Source organism: Gavialis gangeticus, unplaced genomic scaffold (assembly GCF_001723915.1).
Source record: "Gavialis gangeticus isolate Ggan-Ray unplaced genomic scaffold, GavGan_comp1, whole genome shotgun sequence".
Lineage (NCBI taxonomy): Eukaryota > Metazoa > Chordata > Crocodylia > Gavialidae > Gavialis > Gavialis gangeticus.
In genome coordinates, this window is record NW_017729032.1 from 71,287,769 (window position 1) to 71,307,005 (window position 19,237).

The window sequence follows — 19,237 nt, forward strand, 5'->3', positions numbered from 1 at the left end:
TTAGGGGAGACACTGTTTCCCCTAGCGCCCTGTGGCATGACAAGGAACAATGGACACAAATTATTAGAGAGTAGGTTTAGATTAGACATCCGTAAGAACTACTTCACAGTTAGGGCAGCTAGGAGCTGGAACCAACTTCCTAGGGAAGTGGTGCTGGCTCCTGCCATGGGGATCTTTAAGAAGAGACTTGATGACTACCTGGCTGGACTCATTTGAGTCCAGTCTTTTCTCCCGCCCAGGCTGGGGGTCGGACTTGAAGATCTACAAGGTCCCTTCTGACCCTACTTCTATGATTCTATGATCTGCTCAGGTCCCTTCCAACCCTACCAACTATGAAACTATGGAAAGGCTGAGCACAATAGACACTACTGTATATCTTAATCAGATGGGCTGCACTAACCTATCCTTAGGGTACGTTCAGTTTCAAAGTGACAGCAATGGGCACACAGGCATGTGGTATGTTCTTTGTAACAGGACTAAGAATGACACAACTGTGAATGTGTTTTTGGACTATCAAGTGAGCCACAGAGGTCACAAGACATGTTATTAGAGGTATAGTTATACACAGTAAAATCTTTGTTATCCGGTACTTAAGTAACTGGAAATTTTATTGACTGGAATTTCTGGCTGGCCATGAGGAAAAAAGCTTGCGCGTGGCAACTGCCATCCCCACCCCTCCCCAGCCTGCTCCATGTGCAGCTGCTACCACACCCCACCCCCACTCCACATTACCTGAAAACCCCTGCCAGGTTATTTTGGATAACCAGAATTTTTACATAACCGGCAATCCCCTTAAAATGTATATATTTTTTGGCACCAAATAAGGTAGGTTCTAATCAGCATCTCAGCCTTTTGGCTAAGGTCAAGCGTTTCTGCCATGGAAAGGACTATGTCAGGGCTGGGTCTGCCTCTCCTGGTGCCAGCCAGGTATTGCAGTATCTTCAGCCCCAGTGCCAGTTCCCTGTGAAGGGAATACCCAGTCATTCTTTTAATGGCTAAAATGAATCAAAAGATAGGTCCCCATCATGATGTTTACCCAATATGGGCCATGTATCTTATTGTCGTGTTCTGTGTTGGCTGCATTCAATCACCTTCACAGTTGGTTTCCATTACTAAACACATGCTGCTTTTGGCAGCAGTTTAATGACAGACAATGTATTTAATGAGGTTTCCTTGTATACAAATATAAGACAAGGAGCTTTTTTTCCCCGTGCTGAGGAAGGAAAAGGGTTCGTCCTGTATTCAAGTAAATACAGTAACAGAAGCAAACTCAAACTTCAGTTTGAAATGTTAAGTAGAGAAACATTTCTTTAGCGTAAACATTTGGCTCAGGAGAGTAACTTTTTGCAGAATTGTCTCAGTGATACTATTCACATATATAAAGTTAAAAACATGTCATTGCTCCCAAGGTCAATGGCCAAAAAAGAAAAAAAAAATCTTTAAAATGAAAAAAGGGAAAGACAAAAACTTCAAGACCCATGTGTGGGATTTATTAATTTAGGTAACTCTTAAGTCACTAACTGTTATGTTATATAGTCAGTCTTTACAGTCATTTCTAAATTGACTGGAAAAGGACAAAATTAAGTATGATAGAATGTGTCCAACATGAAAATTATAAGACTAGGAGACTCTGTTTAATATCATTTCAAAAACATTAACAAAGCAACACCAGGTCAGAAACAGTTTATTTAGGTATAGTAGAGTGGTGTAGGTTTTTGATTAACCTTGCAGGAAATTCCACAACTCATTAAAATCACTTATAATACCTTTTAGGTCAGAAAAAGATGCACTAAGGGGGAAAGCAAACTGATAACCAATGGTATTAGATTTGTAGCAAAAGTGATGAAATGGGATTTTTGCAAAAAAGTAACGTTTTTTTATAAGGCCAGTCTTAAACATACAAAGGAAAAACATATACATGACAGACTTCTCTATACCTTATCTAATATAACATGACCAAGACAGGAACTACAAAAACTCAAAAAAGCCTTATTGGAGTAACAAGGAAAATGAGATCTTTGAAAGAAAACTTTAAAATACTTGGAACCAAAATTGTTAACATAGATCTGATACTGGAAAAGCAGGACACACTAATATGATGGCTCGTGAAAACCCACAATGCTTTTCAAGAAATAAAATTTACTGGAAATGAAGGAGGAGAGACCTGCCTGCTAGCAGACAAGATATTTAAGTGGGCTTCCTGGAAGACTTCACATAGCTGTTTCTAAAATTTTGCATCTCATTGACACATAAAGCTTAGACACCTCAACCTGCAAAATGTACCTACATGAGTACACAGAATCCACACCTCAGTTTTAGAGTGCCTGGTGCTACAGTGAAAAGAGATTTTCTAAAAAAAATATGTGGAGCTGTCAAGGATAGCATTTTAATCTGCCATCTTGCTCATGTAAATCATGTATGAAATACCTACCCAGAAATGGCTTTTAAGATCAGTATATCCTCTTCCTCCTCTTTATTTCACTTTCCTCCTCCACTTCTATCACAAAACATCTGATCAACAGATAAGGTTTGCTTAACTATGGAGAATAGCAAATACTTAAAATGTATTTTTTCTATCCGCCATTCCCAAAAACCTGGACCCATCACTTACCTTCCTAGGTCTCAAGTGCAGCCTTGGGTCATACAACAATACAAAGACACAAGTTCCTAGGCCAGGCTGGATCTAGCAAATGGAACAGGAACTTAAGCAGCATTTGAGGGGAAGGCTGCTTCACCTATATTTTGCTGTGGCCAGGTGCTTCACCCACACTGCGACTGTGTGGTGGACAAAAGTAGCTGCAGGAAGAGACAACAGCTGAGTCCTAGTGCCATCTTGTCTTGGACCTGAGATAGGTCATTCTGGCCCATCACCAGAAAAGCACTGCCAACCTCTGCCCTAGCTGGCAATCTATTTGGAGTAGGCAATATGCCTGGAAGATATCTATGTGTAAAACACATGCTAGCTCTTACTGTAGTGTGAAAAATAAAATACATGTGTACAAATAGTCTACAAAATACATATCAGTAGATATAGTACAGGGGATATTCTTTCCATTGGTTCATAAAAGGTTAAACCTGAAATAGGCATGAAATGCACCACCTTAACCCAACCTTCATTCAACCTACAGTGGACCAGCAGTAATCACCTGAGTTTGGGGAGAAATATTCTTAATATTAGTACCCCCTCTGCAAAAGCATGTTAGGTTGTACTACTCACTCTCATCTCCTTGCGCGAAATCTGACTTAAAATTGCAAGCTCCTTGCAACCAAGACCTATAGTGTTGGGCTATAAAGCAGTACCCACAGAGCTATATGACTATGCAAATAATGAATGGTTACAACAGTTAGATGTCAGTGAGGAAGTGGTTTGCTCATCTCCATTACAGTAGCTCCAAAAGAATCATAGAAGTAGGGTCGGAAGGGACCTTGTAGAACTTCAAGTCTGACCCCCTGCCTGGGCAGGAGAAAAAACTGGGCTCAAATGATTCCAGTCAGGTAGGCATCAAGCCTCCTCTTAAAGACCCCCAGGGTAGGAGCCAGCACCACTTCCCTTGGGCTCTCTCTCATCCCCAAACATATCTGTATCAATGCAGAAAGTAGAGAGAAGACAAAGGGTAGAAAGTACATATACCCATAACTCTTCCTATCCCTGTGAGCCCTGCTTCCCCATCACCCTCCCTGACCTTCATGTCCAGCAGCCTTCCTTGAGCCCAGTCACTTGTTCTCTCTGGGAAAGTTTCTAAATGAAGCTTCACAGAGCAGCAGCTGGAAAAAAAAGATGTCAATCAACCTACACTGTTACCAGAGATTTAAAACTAAGACAGGAATGTCTGGGCCTTCCCCCTCCCTCCCTCCTCATGATCAACATTAAATGCATAACGGGAAGAAGCAATCTTCTCCCTAATGACTAGCCACAATGACCCATTCAGACTTCCTCAAGCTGTTACTGAGCCAAGGAAACCCCACCCTCCTCACTAGGATTTGGGGTAGACTTTGCCCTCCCTGTAGTTCCTGAGCACACAGCAATGCAACAGTCACAAACTCAGCTTGCTGAGGTTGAACAACTACACAACAGGATGCGACTGTCCTAAGTGGCCTGTTGCCCTTCAAAAGCATGGAACCTAATCAAGTCACCAGAGCTGTGCACAGAATTACAAGACAGCAGCATTTTTTCCAGTCATTTCATGAAGGACCCAGAGAACTATGATGAATATACTCTGCCATGTTCCCCACAAAAGGTTCACTCTGGAAGTGCCATAGAGGCTAGTGTTGCTTTCTTCCGGTTGTGAGATTCAGTCCACGTTCAACAAAATGTTTAGTTCAAAAAACTTGTTTAGATTGCTGGGGGACAATAGTGCACGTCTCTCTCACACCACTTATAAAACTCAACACTAAAAAGAAAGGAAATGAACAGTTAAGCACTTCATAAAATCTTACACTCCCCTACCCACATAATAAACAAACGTGTGCTCATCAAGTATTGCCTAGTTCATCACAACATAACAATGTTAACTCTTTTTCATTATCTTGGTTTCAGTATCTAAAACCCTTTGTTTTAAAATAACATACTGCTAAACAGAAACATTTATCAAATGATAGTAAAATTATGTGAAAATTCTAATTTGCTGTTTCTTGATAGATATACAACATAAAATGCTTACATAGCAGAACCATGCATGTACAAAATACATGCTCTTAAGTTGATCAGTGTGGCATAAATGTGTACTCAGAATGTTTATGGCCCTTATCCAACAAAGCTCTAAAGCACATGCTTAACTTTAAGAGTGTAATCAATCACATCAAGGTTAACAGGACTACTGAAGTGCTTAAATTTCAGCACGTGCTTAAATGTTTTGCTGGACTATGACCAATGTTTCTTTTCAAAAGCATGATGTACAGTGCTTGTATTTTGAGTTTACTAATAAAATAACAGCTCTTTTAAGTGAGCATGAAGTCTGCTGTGCTGTGATGAAACAAATGCTTTATATTTCATAAGACTGATGGTCCTGTTTGTTATACAGAGAGAGTAAGATATGCATAGCCGTAACTTTGTTTTCTTCCCCATACTTGCTTGCCCCTTTACCTAAATTTCTTGGGCTTAATAACAAGTAGCTGTCATACTGGGTGCAGACACACAACAGGATTTCTGCAGAATAATTTGTTCCAGATTTTACTCTGCAGTAAGTTTACTCAATCATAAAGAGCAGAAACAACCAGCTCTCCCATGCTGGCTGCTAGTAGCAAGCGCTATTAAAGGCCACTAGGTGGCAGGGGAAAGATTTTGCACTGAACAAAGTTTACAATGACAGCTAATGCACAACATATATACCAACACAGTTATTTATCACTTCCTAAAAATTAACTTAACACCAGCAAATAGCATTTCCACCTAAGTAAATGCTGTGTGCCACGTATCTGCTCCACTTCCCCTCCAAAGTTAATAGGAAAATATAAAAGATGGAGCTAAAGGGAATATCATATTCCTTTTTTCCCCACAGTAAGAGAAAAAGTTATTCAGTTTTGGTGTGGTGTATTTTTTCAATGAAAGAGATGATCAGGTCACCAGATCAGTAAAATGAACAGAACTGTCCATACTAAAAACAACTCTGCTGGAGGAGTCTGGTTTCATTTACTGTACACCAAACTATAGATGTTCATTACACAGCTAATTACATTGTACATGCCTTCATGACACAACCTATTCTTACCCCAAATATTAACAAGAAACATAAAAAAAAAGGGGGGAAATATCACAGAAAATCAACCATTCAAGACTAGAGTCCTGTTATTTTCATTCTCTAACAAAAACCTATCCCTCTGGGCTACACAGTGCCCAGCAAGGCTCTCTGTGCCTTAATTTTAACATCTGAAAAATAACAATAGTGCCATTATGCATGGCGATTCTTGATCTGTAGCTTTTAGTGATACTTTGGGATGCAGTTCATTAACATGCCAGTACCAAATTCCACACCACTTCCTTATTAATCATAGATTCTACTCTCTCTATTGTGTACCTGGCTAAAGCGGCTTTCATGCAGAACACTAGCTAGCTCAAGTTCAACCTGTACAAGGAGGAAATGATGCCAAGAGATTTAAGGAACCAAACACCATAAGGAAAGGTAGTATCCACAATCTTGACCACCAAATAAAGAGTTATGCTTAATTTCCATAGTTCATAATGTTTCTACTGAATCCCTCACCATTCCTCATGACTTTTTTATATCATCCTCAGCTAGAAAGAAGTATTTGACCTTTCCTTTCAGACACAGGCTTTGCCACAGTAATCTGTAATGTGGTTAGTATGCAGAACAAATAATACTTCCTACTCTACTCTTAAATTTCTTCAGTCATTGTATACTAAGAGCTGGCAACCTGATACAAACACATAACGCGTATCCTCTATGTACCAGCTTGCTATTCATTACTGGAAATAAGATATAAATGGGTTATCTACAGAGTCCTACATGAACAGAGACCCAGCTGTTAGAAAATGTACTTTGTCCCCATGTCCTGTAGGACTGGACACTTGAATTTAGTGGAATAAGGTATTTTCGGTAGAGGGGTCCTTTTACAATAATCCTCTCTTTCTTGCATCCTGTCAATGCTAACGTTTGATAATAATTGCCGGATCAACATGTCCCATCTGTCTTTACAGCCAGAAGGGAATTCACTAAGTGGAAGGGAGCAGCAGGAGAGGGGAAGAAAATAACCTTGGTCACATTAAGAACAAAAGCATTATAAGATTATACACCCATTATTTTATTAATATTAATTATTTAATCAAACCATCCCATTGCATTCAGCTCATCAACACTCCTACATGTACACCAGTGTCTAGCCATATCCCTTTGAACTAACAAACAATTTTGTCAAAACCCAGACAATCATTAGAAAGCATTCCTTTTTAAGTTCATCTTTTAAAAATAAGCTTCAAACAAACCTAAATTCTCAAAATAAGCTCTCAGCTTAAATAAATAAAAACAAAAAAATTTAAAATTTCCATTCCACAGCAAAAAGAGAAACAAGCTGAAAGCTTTTAATTTGTTAGTTAAACCACTTCCTTTTTGTACATCTTCAAGAATGATACAATATATAGTATATTGCATCCACCTAAATGTAATGACTGACTGAAATAACCTCTCTTAGGAAGATGTTAAAGCATGCTGGGACTCAGCCAAGAATACTCAAGTCTAATATACAAGTCATATCACTGGATATTTGAAAACAATCATGACAAAATACAAAGCAAGACAAAACCTTACACAGAAAGCTGCAGCATTTAGGGATATGTTTGCCAATCATGTTTTGGCAAAGACTGCTTTCCTCTGGAAGAACCTACGACATTCTGGATACAGCCACTACATAAAGAGATTATAAGGATACTTGTTAAGAATGAAGCCTTGTAGAAAAGACCTTTGCACCTAAATATGCCATTGCAATTTCTTCTACTCATCATATATCTTCCATGAAAACACTAAACTAGCTAAAGATGCCCTGGACCCATTTCCCTACCCATATCCTCTTAAAAAGGGGAAGCCCTAAAAAGCGAATTTCTCATACTAATCCAAATGAAAATCAGATTATCCTACGTTTCTTCAAAACTACAGCTCACCAGTCATCAGCAGTTCCTGTTATTTTACAAAACAAAGTTCTATCAGTCCTTTCAAGAAATTATATTTCTTAAAAGACACCAAAGTTGATTTCTTTGAAGAACCGCTTGCAAATACCTACTGAAGATTCTATAAACTCTTCCATTTCCTGCCCCATGTCTGGCAAATACCTACAAATAGCTCTAGCTTTGCCAATACATTTATCACTAAAATGTCTAAACAGATTTCAGTTCAGCTATATAAACAAGTTACAAACTAAAGTGGCAATGACCGCTAAAAGTAACATAGCTATTTCCATTCTAACTCCACTCTCTTCTATGTATCATGTTCAGCCACTCATAACTTTCTGAAGCAGTCATGTTTTGCAGCAGAAATTTTCCATTAAAAAAAAACTTCTTGAAAAGTGTGTTTAAAGTGATTCAGTTACATATTCATGCAGAGCAGAGAAAGACTAAACTAGTGCTATTATAAACACGATTACTTTAACCTTTTTTGGAGCAAGGCCATTATTAAAATATTGTAGAATGAAAAGCTGACTTTTTCAATCAATTAAGAACAGTTTCCTGTAAAGGTTCCACTGAAAACGATGAGCGAACAGGTGGTTTATCCATGTTAGTCTAAAGTCAGGCAATAGGTAGGGCAGGGTTACACCTTACAGACTAAACGGTTCAGATAGGCATGAGCTTTTTTTTTTTTTTTTTTAAAGATAAAAACCTACTTTGTCAGATGCAGTCTGACAGAAATGTATCTGACAAAGTAGGTGGTTGCCTACAAATGTTCATATCCCTCTCAACTAATTAGCCTCTAAAATGCTATCCTACCCTATACATTGTATTGAAAACTATGGTAATTTGCAACTGATTTTGCAGAAGCTCTCAACAAGCTTGTGAAACATTTGATAAGCACTGCCTGCCCTGCAGTGCAACTAATTGTGTAACTAACTCTGCTCTGTGGGGAAAATAGTACACCACACACACATACAGATGAGCTGAGGCAATGGCTTTTCTAGAGATCTTAACCTATTGCCTTTAGGTGCTATCAGATGCAAAAAAAATTAAGGAAGAGCACTGCATACTTTATAACTTCAATTTTGCCCATGGTATATATATACACATGCTGATAGACTATACTAGAGATTTTATGCAGATTACTACAGCTGTAAAATAAACTATAAATTATATATTGCACTTGAGAATCTGTGCAATTGGGCAACTTTAGAAGATCCTAAGAGATGCATACAAGAAACAGAGTTCAAGTTGGATTTTTTGCCTTAATATTCTCGATAGATTTTGGAACAGTTATATTTTCTAAAACATACAACTGCTGAATGGTTATCAATGTTTGAAACTATTAAATAGGAAACCTAAGATAAAGCAGATTACATGGTAGAAAATGATCTTCACTGAAGTCTAATGCAGTAGCATGAAATGCAGAAAGAAATGCATACCAGAAACAAACAGGAAGTGACCAATGAGACTTGTCCCTATTAAGCTTTACCATGTGGAAGAGTTTAGAAAGCTTTTCAAAGTGCAATTTCCTAAATGGTGTAACTCAGTGAAGACTATAATTATTTGGTGGCAATTAAATTATTTTACTTTTTTTGCCCTATGATTTCTGACATCTCAAAAACACATCCAAACTTGGGGGGGGAAATCAACTCGCTGTAAATTAAACAACCCTGCTGTATCCATCATCTCTACCAACTAAAACATACCCAGACTTCAGAAAACACTCTGCACAGGACAAGTTGCAGGTCTGTTTATACTTCTAAATGTTCAATAATTAATAATTTCTCTGCATTCCCTAACTTATTTTCCACTAGAGCATTCACTTCATTCCAAAATAAAACACAGATCTGAGGAGCAAGGAGAGTACTCCCATTAACTGAGCACAGATCCACTGAAGTAAGGTCAGCTCTGGAAGTGCTATTCTTGAAATCCACTTGTTAGTGAAGAGCAGGAACTGTAACTACACTTAGCTATCTAATCTACCACCAAGTGCCCAGGGACCATTTCACTTACTATTCTAGCAATTGTCCCCAAGACAATCTATTGTCGGCTCTAATCTAAAACCTTCCCTCCCCAGATAGGATTCAGTTTCAACAGAGTGGAAACAAGATATTGTTTTTGAAGTGTGGTCTTCATTATAGGGAATATTTTTTATAGTGACCAGAACCAAACTGACGATAGACAGACTTTGGAGACCACAGAGCTGCCAACTGGCAGGTCCCAAAAGGTTAATTTACAGCCCCCAGGCTCGTACACAGCACCACTCCCCCCAGTACTCCACAGGATGCTGTCTCCTGGCTTTCCAGCCTCCCCCCCAGCTTTTGTTTCCTGTTCCTGTCCCTGGGGCTAGGGTGGTCACTGGGCCCATGAAGCCCAGAGCCCCTGCATAGCACAGGGGCATCCAGGTAGTGTGGTGCAGCTATGGGTTGGTGCCCACAGCACAGCTCAGCAGGGGGCCACCAGTGGTGTGGCAAGGGACCCATATAGAGTGGCCTGTGCAGCATGCAGCTCCCAGCTGCTGCAAAGCCGAACAGCCAAGTTAAAATAAAGTTATCCATTTCATTTAAAAAGGTACCAACATGGTCTGCTTTTGAGACATTTTTGACCATCGTCTTAAAAGGGGATGAAATAACATAGCGTACATAGGGGCAGAATTTGGTCTCTGGACTACTCCTATAGAACAGCGTAGCCCGACTACTGTTTCCTCATGGCCCCTACATGAAAGCTTCATTCATCTTGCATCTTAGTGACTATCTCCTCTGACAGTGTTCTGGACTCGGAAAGATGAGGAGAAAAGGGGTACAATTCATGTTCAGATGAATTCAGGTAGATTCAGGTTTACTGCAATGCCCTCCACTCGGAATTTCAACTAAATGCCATGAACTTCACTTGATGTAGGTTATTGTAAAATGTTTATTTAGCTATATTAGTATATAGTGTCTATACTCCATAGCATATAACATCTTCCTGGGGAAAGTTTAAAGATGTCCATTTAACCCATAAAAACCTATGAAATCTTGAGTCCTGGTAACCTTAACAATTACCTCTCCCTCAGCAACTGTTGCACAGGAAACAGCAAAGGGGCTTAAGTGAATACCTCCCAGATTTAATCCCAAAGGGTACTTTCCCAAAAGATAGTTTCAGTCCTCAGCTTAGAAACTTACTCTTTCCCACCTCTTCTTGAAACAGCACAAATTTACAGGCATCCAGGTTGTCTGGAAAGTAGGTTAAGGTGCGTTGAAAAGAGTTTAAGACAATAATCCAAATATGGGTATTAGTCCTACTTGGACAAAGATATTTTCCCAAAGCACTGGGCAGACAGCATGGGTGCACACAAATAAAGTTAATAATGAAGTTTCAAGTCTGATCCTAATACCATTACACATTTTGAGTAACAGCTTACTGAAATGAACAGAACTTTATTTTGTGGAGAAAGTTACAGCTCAAGTAAATGTGGATGGCAAAATTGGACTTTGACAAATAATACTGCAGAAGTCTCAGTTGAATAGCAATGCATAACAGATGCATGGAAAAGTAGTGCTGAATATTCCATCTAAACAAATCTTCATATGTAATGCTTTCTTTTATTTTCCCATTTCTTCTTTTCTTGGTCAAAAACTCTCTTTTTAATTTAGGAGAAGAAAATGAAGTTTTGCTGTTCTCTATGAGCACTGCCAGTTTTAGAAATGCTAAATGCATGTTCATGAAAGCAACAAGCTAGGCAGTCCTACATGCACTCAATAAAGCTCATGATGTACACATTAAAAAACTCAATACCAAATCATCACTCAGTCTGCAAAGGATAATCATATAGTAATTTTAACCAATGATCAACTGTACCAAGACATCAAAAAAAATTAAACAGTCCTAAACTAAAATAAGAAGAATTACTAACAGAAGCTTTCAAAGACAGTGCTAAGCCAAGGAATTAATACCAATACCAAGTTGCAGAAATGTTTCAAGTGTCTGTGTAAACAACCACTGGAGAAGAATAGCACAGTGTTAAGTTATAATGCCTTACAAACTTCAAGGATAAACATTATATATGTGCCTTGGTTTCCTTCAAAAGTCTATTCTTAGCCGTAAAACAAACCCAAGTCCATTTAATTAGAACCTTACCCTACAAACACATTCACTAAGTGATGCTTAACAAATCTAATTCAAATTAAAAGGGACTAGTCTGGTGAAAAGAGCAGTTCCCTGATGTTCTCTGCTCTGTTGGTTTCATGTAACCACTGATCACCAGCCGCTACAATAGCAAACATACAACACCTTAAACTAAATGGGAGTTGTCTTTCTAAATATAGCTACTTTTAAATAATGCATTATGAGTTATAAAATAAAGTGCTAGTGAATTTTTTAAATACAGATCTTGTCTTTAACAAAAAGACTTATCACTTTTAATGAAGTGGAGCTTTATTTATAGCCTGGTTTGCACATTATTGTGAACTGTAAGGGATAAAGCTAATCCTTCCTGTTTTGTGAACTTAGTTACATTGGTAGTCAGTTTATTTTACCCAAAATGGAAGCAAAGCTGCAAAATAAGTTAAGCAAAAACATTATTTTAAAGAAACATCTTTTTTTTAGTACTTTGGAAGATTTAGTTCTACACACCAACCTGCCCACTCCTGCACCCCTCATACACACCTTCACATGCACACCCTGTACCCTTCACCAATGTATGCCACGCACACCGCACCCTTCACTGACACACGGACCTACAAGTTACACCCTTCACCCACATACACTTGCACCCACACTCTGCACCCTCCCCCAGGTGCACACTCACATACTGCACCCTTCACATGGACACACACACGTTCCATGCACATGCACTCTGCACCCTTCACCCACGCATATGCACACCCTTCACCCAGATGCACATACTACACCCTTCACACACATCCACTCTGCACCCTTCACACACGTGTACACCCTTCACATATGCATATGCACACCCTTCACCCAGGTGCACTCGCATACTGCGCCTTTCACACACATGCACACCCTCCACATCCGCACACCTGCACCCTTCCCACGGGTGCATGCCCTCCACCCGGGCACTGTGCCCCCTTCGCACACTGTCATGCACACGCACTCCCCTTTACAGGAGTTTTCAGGGCACTCGCAGAGCTGTTTCTCTCCCTGCGCAGCCCTCAGTGTGCAAGCCCAGTCTCCTCGGCAAAGAGATGCAAGAATCAAAAACTAAGGGAGCAACTTCTGGCTGCGCGGCTCTCCCGCAGGACCGGCTCACGCGGGGCTGCCCCTGCCTGCCGCGCGGCCCAAGGGCAGCTACGAGCCCCTCCGCGGGCTGCGGGATGCCCGGAGCCTCGGGGTGTCGGCGCGGGGGGAGGGGGCGCTGCCCAGCTATTGTGCGCGGGCGGCGGCGCTTCCCGGCGGGAGGAAGTGGGAGCTGGAAGGAAGGACTGGCCATGTCCTGTCACTCGCCCCGCGGGGCAGCCAGGGCGCTGCCCGGCCCCGCTGCAGCCCTCCCCGCCCCGGGACCCGAGCACAGATGTGCGCGCAACAGCTGGCGGGGGGACGCGGCCGGCTCGTACCTTGGTGCGGATCTGACCCGACGTGGACACTTTGCGGATGAGTTTCTGCGGCCCCTCGTGCTCCCCCTCGCTGTCCGACGACTCGTCCCCGGGCCCCGCCGCGGCGGCCGCCACCGCCGAGTGCTGCTGCTGCTGGATGCCGGCGCCGCTCACGCCCGCTTCAGCCCCGGCCATCTTCCCGCACTCCTGCCGAGACACAGCGCACGAGTCCGGCTCAGCCCGGGCAGTCCGCCACCGCCACCCCCCTCCCCGGGGAGGAGGAGGCGGGGGACGAGGGCGGAGAGGGGAGGAGCCCGGAGCCGGCGCTGCAGGCACCGCCCCCCCCGCCAGCCGCCATCTTCTGGCGTTCCCACGTGCAGCGCCGCCTTGGGAGAAGCCGGGGTAGGGCCGAGGCGTGTCCTGCGCGCTGGAGCTGGGGGAGGAAGACGCAGGCAGACAGGGCTTCCTTCCCAAACTTTTCCTCAGCATGACCCCGTCGACGGCCTCTTTTCGTCAGCGTGAGTCCTCGCTCTCACCCCACCCGCTCACGTTGCCTCCCTACAGCTTGGGAACCGCTGGACGAGGTGTTTCTGGGGGGTCGCTTCCAGCCGGCTTCTCTGTCACTCCCCTGCCGGCGGCCTAGGTCAAGGCCAAGGGGCACAGCTGTGGTAGTGCCTCAAGGGCTGTGGTGGCCTGGCTCTCACTGGAAGGGGTCAAGAAGAGGCTGGGCAGCCAGTGGCCTGGGTACTGATGCTACCCCATGGGGATTCCCCCTGCTCCTGGGCTTTGCTGCTTGCTCCCTGCCGACCTACCACCTCTTTGTGCTGCACGAGTCAAGGTGCTTTTAAGTGGTGTGGGTTGTAGCCGTGTTGGTCTAAGGACATAGGCAGACAAGGTTCTTTGGAGCATGCCAGTGTTTCTGGGACCAAACCCAGAAATCCCTGGCTAGAGGGTCTTGCTGCCCCACCCCTGGCCAGACCAAGTGCCAGGGTTGGGGTCAGAAAGGAGTTGCTCTGTGGTCAGATTGGTTGGGACTGGGGGGGGGGGTTAGCCTTCCTGTGTAGTAGGGCATGGCCCCCCCTTCCTGGGATCTCCTGAGTCTATTTTGACACAATTTCAAAAAAGCAGGACACCAGCTGCCACCGTGTTTCCCCTGCTTTACCTTGTGGCAGGTCAGTGCCTTAGGTTGGCTTTGTGAAGGTTGACAGTAGCTTTATATAGAGGTTAGATCAGGGGTGGGCAAAATACAGCCTACTGCCTGGATCCAGCCTCCCACAGGCAGGCACCTGCCAATTGATTGTATGTATGTGGCCCACAATGCTCTGCATGGGGCCAAGCAACACACATTTCCAGCTAAGGCAGCCTGTGCCACACCCATCCACCCCAGCCCTGACTAACACACAGCTTCTCAGAGTGGGTGCTCCCAGTGAGGCTGCAGGCACCTGGGAACTGCTCAGCTACTCCCCTCCCCTCTCCAGTGGCTTCTCTTGCTCCTGCTGTGCCACTCCAGGCAGTGGGTAACACAGGGAAGCCATGGGGATATGTGCCAGGCAGCAGATGCTGGGCCAGGCTGTGGGGAAGATGCAGCAGGCGGCTCCTACCTCAACACTTTTCTGTGCATTGTGGGGGCTCTAGCTCCTGACTGCCTTCTACCCGCTTGGCTGCCTGCAAGTGGCTGCTCATTGTGCCAGGTGGGCAAAGTGGGTGGAAGGCAGCCAGAAGCTGGAGCTAGAGCCTTGCATGCTGGGGCAGGGGCTGCTCAGCTACAGCTTTTCCCCCACCCCAACCTAGCTGGGCATGTGGTGCCATATCCCTATGGCTTCCCCACACTGCCTGCTGCCTAGTGCAGTACAGCAAGGGCAGGAGGAGGAGGAGCCACTGGAGCCAAGCAGTACCCAGGCAGCTGCAGCCCTGCTGGGAAGCTGTGTATATTGGTCAGAGCTGGGGTCAGCAGGAGCGTGGTGCAGGTGGGACTCAGCCCCATGCAGAGTGCCATTGGAGTAGCCATGGGCTGGATAGGGGGGAGGGGGCAGGCCACACCAGCACCGCCCAGGCAAGCTCTGCTGCACCCGTCCCTTGCCCTCCCACCCTCCCCTGGCCAGCTCCCTGGTGCAAGTGGGGGAGCTGCTAACACAACAGACACACCACACCTGCCCCCAAACACAGTAGACAAGAGTAAGACTTAATTTAGTGTTATTATGCAATCACCTCTATCTATGCTATTCAACAAAACACAGGTCTGGACAAAAATTATTTTTTGATATAAAACTAAAATATGTTATAATAGATACTTGATTTTTAGTATATGATTTGTTTTTTATACTTTGTTAAAATTATATCTTCTGAAAGATTTTGTGTGTGGCCCTCAACAGCTCACCAAAACTCATTAAGTGGCCCTTCAGTCAAAATAATTGCCCACCCCAGTTTAGATTATGGTTTGGGTGGGATGGTTTGGATAGGGAAGATCCTGCCTCAGACAGGGGGTTGGATTAGATGACCTGTGGAGATCCCTTCCAACCCTACTTCTCTATGATGTTAAAAGCAACAGACACATTAGGCAGACAGTAGGATGGGGCCACTTCGCTTAGAGGCTAACAGGTTTGGGTACTGATACCAAGCCTGTGCATGAAGCTGCTGGAGCAAGCTCCCAGGCCTCTCGTGGCACCAAAAATCTAGTCCCTCAGTCCTCACATCCAGGATGTATCAGCGATTAAACTGATAAGAACATATTCTAAGTACCGTGAACTCTCAGGTTTCTACTCCCTTTATGGAGTAGAGTTTTGTTTTGGGATACTTTGCATAGACTTAAGAAGCCACTTTACTCTAGAGGCCCTTGGATTGCCTTAGTTTAGATCTAACTCAAACTTTAGATTGCAAGCTCCTGTGGGCAGGAGTTGACTTTTTGGGCACTTCAGGGCACTTGAAGAACTGTTTCTCTCCCTACACAGCCCTCCGTGTGCAATTACAGACTCCTCAGCAAAGAGATGCTTATAAGGGTGCTTACAATAGAACTCTAATTTGCCATCAGAAAAAGAGTTTGTTGCCTACAAAAACTCATGGTCCTCTAAATCCGTTAGCTTCTAGGCACCACCCTGTCCTACCTGTTGCTTAATTTGTGATTGTTGATTTTAGGCACTACCACAATAGCACCAATTGCAAGGATTGCTTTTTTAGTTATTTTCTTCTATTATCTGTCCACTTTCCTAATGCCTATATTTCTGCTTCTTTCATTTGTACTTTTGACTATTGTCTTTTATTGTTTTGCATCTTACAGCTCAGATTGTTCTTACGCATTATCAGCAGTCTTTCAGATCTGGGATTTTCTTTTTTTAACAAAAGATGATAAATTATTTCCCTGTTGTAGATAATCAGTGTTCAAGAATAAGTATTTTAATCACAGAAATAGATGCATGTTAAATGCACAGACAGGTATAAACATAAGAAATAAAACATGTTGCCATTTCTTTATTCCATCTACAATTCTACTCATGTATCTAGGGAAGGGTATGAGAAATCTCTAGTGTAAGTGTGGCCATACCCAAGTACAAGAGTTAATTAGGAATCAGATGGAAACCATTATTTATACCCAATGCTACAAACATCTACTCATGTGCTTAATTTCACACACGATGAGTCATTCTATTGATTTTAATGGGATTCTATTTGCAGTAGGTGAAATAAAGAACATTCATGAAGCACTGCAGGATTGGGGCTTTAGTTTTACACTACTGTTTTGTGCCAGGCACTAAAAGTCAGATTCTGCCATCCTTGCTCTCGCTGAATTGTTGCGTTCTGAAAGAAATGGCATAGTATCTTCTGTATCCTTCATTAGGATAATTATCTTCAGGAGCCAATTTTCAATTAACACTGTGCACTGCACCATTAACACTGCACACTGCATTGTTGTATAATAATAACAATGAATACTATATAACATATAATTAATAATAATAACTAATAATCAGTGCTTTTCATTGCAGCATAATTGTGGCCATATCATAAACATCTAAAGGATAATATGTCTTTGCTTCATTCTCCTCTATAGGGAAGAAGAATCATCATCTGCAATGTCCTCCTTTTTATTAGCCTATAATTATGAGCCCAAACTTTCTCCCAAGAACTTAAAGGAGATATGAGCAGGCCTCTGGTGTTCCCAGAATACCAAATAGGTCAAGCACACAAGAGGAAGTAGTATACTTAAAGAGAAGGTACTCTTGCTCGTCTTCTACCCCACCAAAAAAAATCCTTCTCCATATTCATTGCATAAATAGCAAATTCAGATCAGTTCAGAAGCAGTGAACAGTAGCCTTTTGGATAGTTTATTGCAACTGAATGTGAATTGCAATATCAACTGGGAAGTGTGTGTGTGCGCGCGCGCGCGCGCTCTCCCACGTGTACATATATATGTTTTGCTAATATTAGAATGATGTAGCTGTGATGGTCCAGGAAATGTGAGGGAGAATATCTTTTATTGCATTTTATTGGACCAACTGTACAGTTGAGATAGATTTAGACAAGCTTTCAAATGCAGTGCAGTCTTCAGATCTGAGGAAAAGGCAGGCACAATAAGGACTAAAAACAGCCTGTAGGGTTGTGAAATTAGAGAAGAGAGAAATTCCCTGGGGTAGATGGCACATGAGAAAAGATAGATTGATTTGTGGAAAACCAAGACCTTTCAAAAGTTGAGAGGGTTTTTATCGCCTATGGTGTTATCATCCTATAGATATGTTTACCAATTAATATTGCAATACTAACATACAGCTCATAACTATATATGGCACTGCACTCAGGGAAGTCAATGCCTCTCAATAACTATAGTGCAGTGCTTATTACTGTAGATATACAGTAAGTAAGATGGACAGGCTTTGTTCCCATATTTGCAAATATAGAGCTAATCATGCAAATATGTGTACCTATGATTCTTATTCTGTATTTGTAATACAGAAATGGGTTGTGCTGAGTACTGTTTAAACATTAATAATGGATGACACTTCCTGCTCCAAAGTATTTTCAAGTGAACCTTTTCATCCATATATAGCATCACTGCATTTCTACAGCCAAAAAAGAACAAGCTATCACATGCAAAAGGCATATTGAAACAATAAGCATGACACATGCATGTTGTCTGCATAGAACTTTGACGCTGTACGTTTGAACTCAGGGGCTAAGTACAGATGGTCAAAAAGCCTAAGGCTGAATCAATTCAATTTTCTCAGGATAGTTTAAGCTGAATACATTGAACCGATAAGCAAGAGAACAAAAATTCACTTTTGATTCTGGAAATGCAGCTAAATGCCTTCAGTGGCTCAGTCCAAAAGCCAGAGGGCACTAGAGCACACCCCCCTGCTCAACTAGAGCAGACAGCTTGGACCACAGCTAGCTTGCCTACCCTGTGAGCGGCAGGGGAGGTGCAAAACATCTGAGATGCTGAAAGACTGAGTTAACTTGGACCTAGAAGGGATCTGGGATAGAAGTTCAATAAACCAATTTAACCTAAATCAGTTAAGTCTGATACTACATCCATCCAGTTTTATTTTAAACTGGTTTCAGCCATGTTGAAAGCAGTTTATGCGCTCTGAACCTCCGTTGTGTTACACAGGGCATGTCTACACATCGCCATCTGGCAGAATTAGTACTGTGCCGTGTTTTAGTACTTGCTTGGTGCGACTACAAAAACACAGAGAAGTCATCACCCGTACTACAGTGTACAGGCAGTGCATGGTTAGATTCACCAGGTAGATCACTGTTGCAAGGCATTATAGCCAGATAGTGCATTGCTACCGTCACATAGCCAGCAATCATGTGTAGACCCATATGATTGCTACATAGCCATAGCATGCCATACAGTGATGTAGCATTTTGCTAGGTTGCCATAGGGCAATGTGTAGACATGCCCAGATTGGAGCTGGTTTCTGATCACTTATACAGGTTTATGTGTAATTTCTGTCCCTAGACAAGAGGACTATACAAATGGATTTTAGAAGCTGACCCTAGGAATCAGTGGGAGCATCTACATGTTCATTTGTATGTCATTATTAGGATGCATTAAGTTTAGTACCCATAATTACAGATAGTAATGTAA

General features: G+C 42.5%; 1 protein-coding gene across 3 annotated transcripts in view; it reads right to left on the reverse strand.

The window, feature by feature from the left end:
• The window catches only part of DGKH (diacylglycerol kinase eta), a 283,862-nt gene extending 270,429 nt beyond the window's left edge, over positions 1–13,433 (reverse strand). For all 3 annotated transcript variants that reach the window (XM_019525020.1, XM_019525018.1, XM_019525019.1), the window contains exon 1: positions 13,177–13,433. In XM_019525020.1, the coding sequence (XP_019380565.1) occupies positions 13,177–13,350 (174 nt within the window). In that variant the 5' untranslated portion in view covers positions 13,351–13,433. The remainder of the gene's footprint in view (positions 1–13,176) is intronic.
• Positions 13,434–19,237: the final 5,804 nt, after the last annotated feature.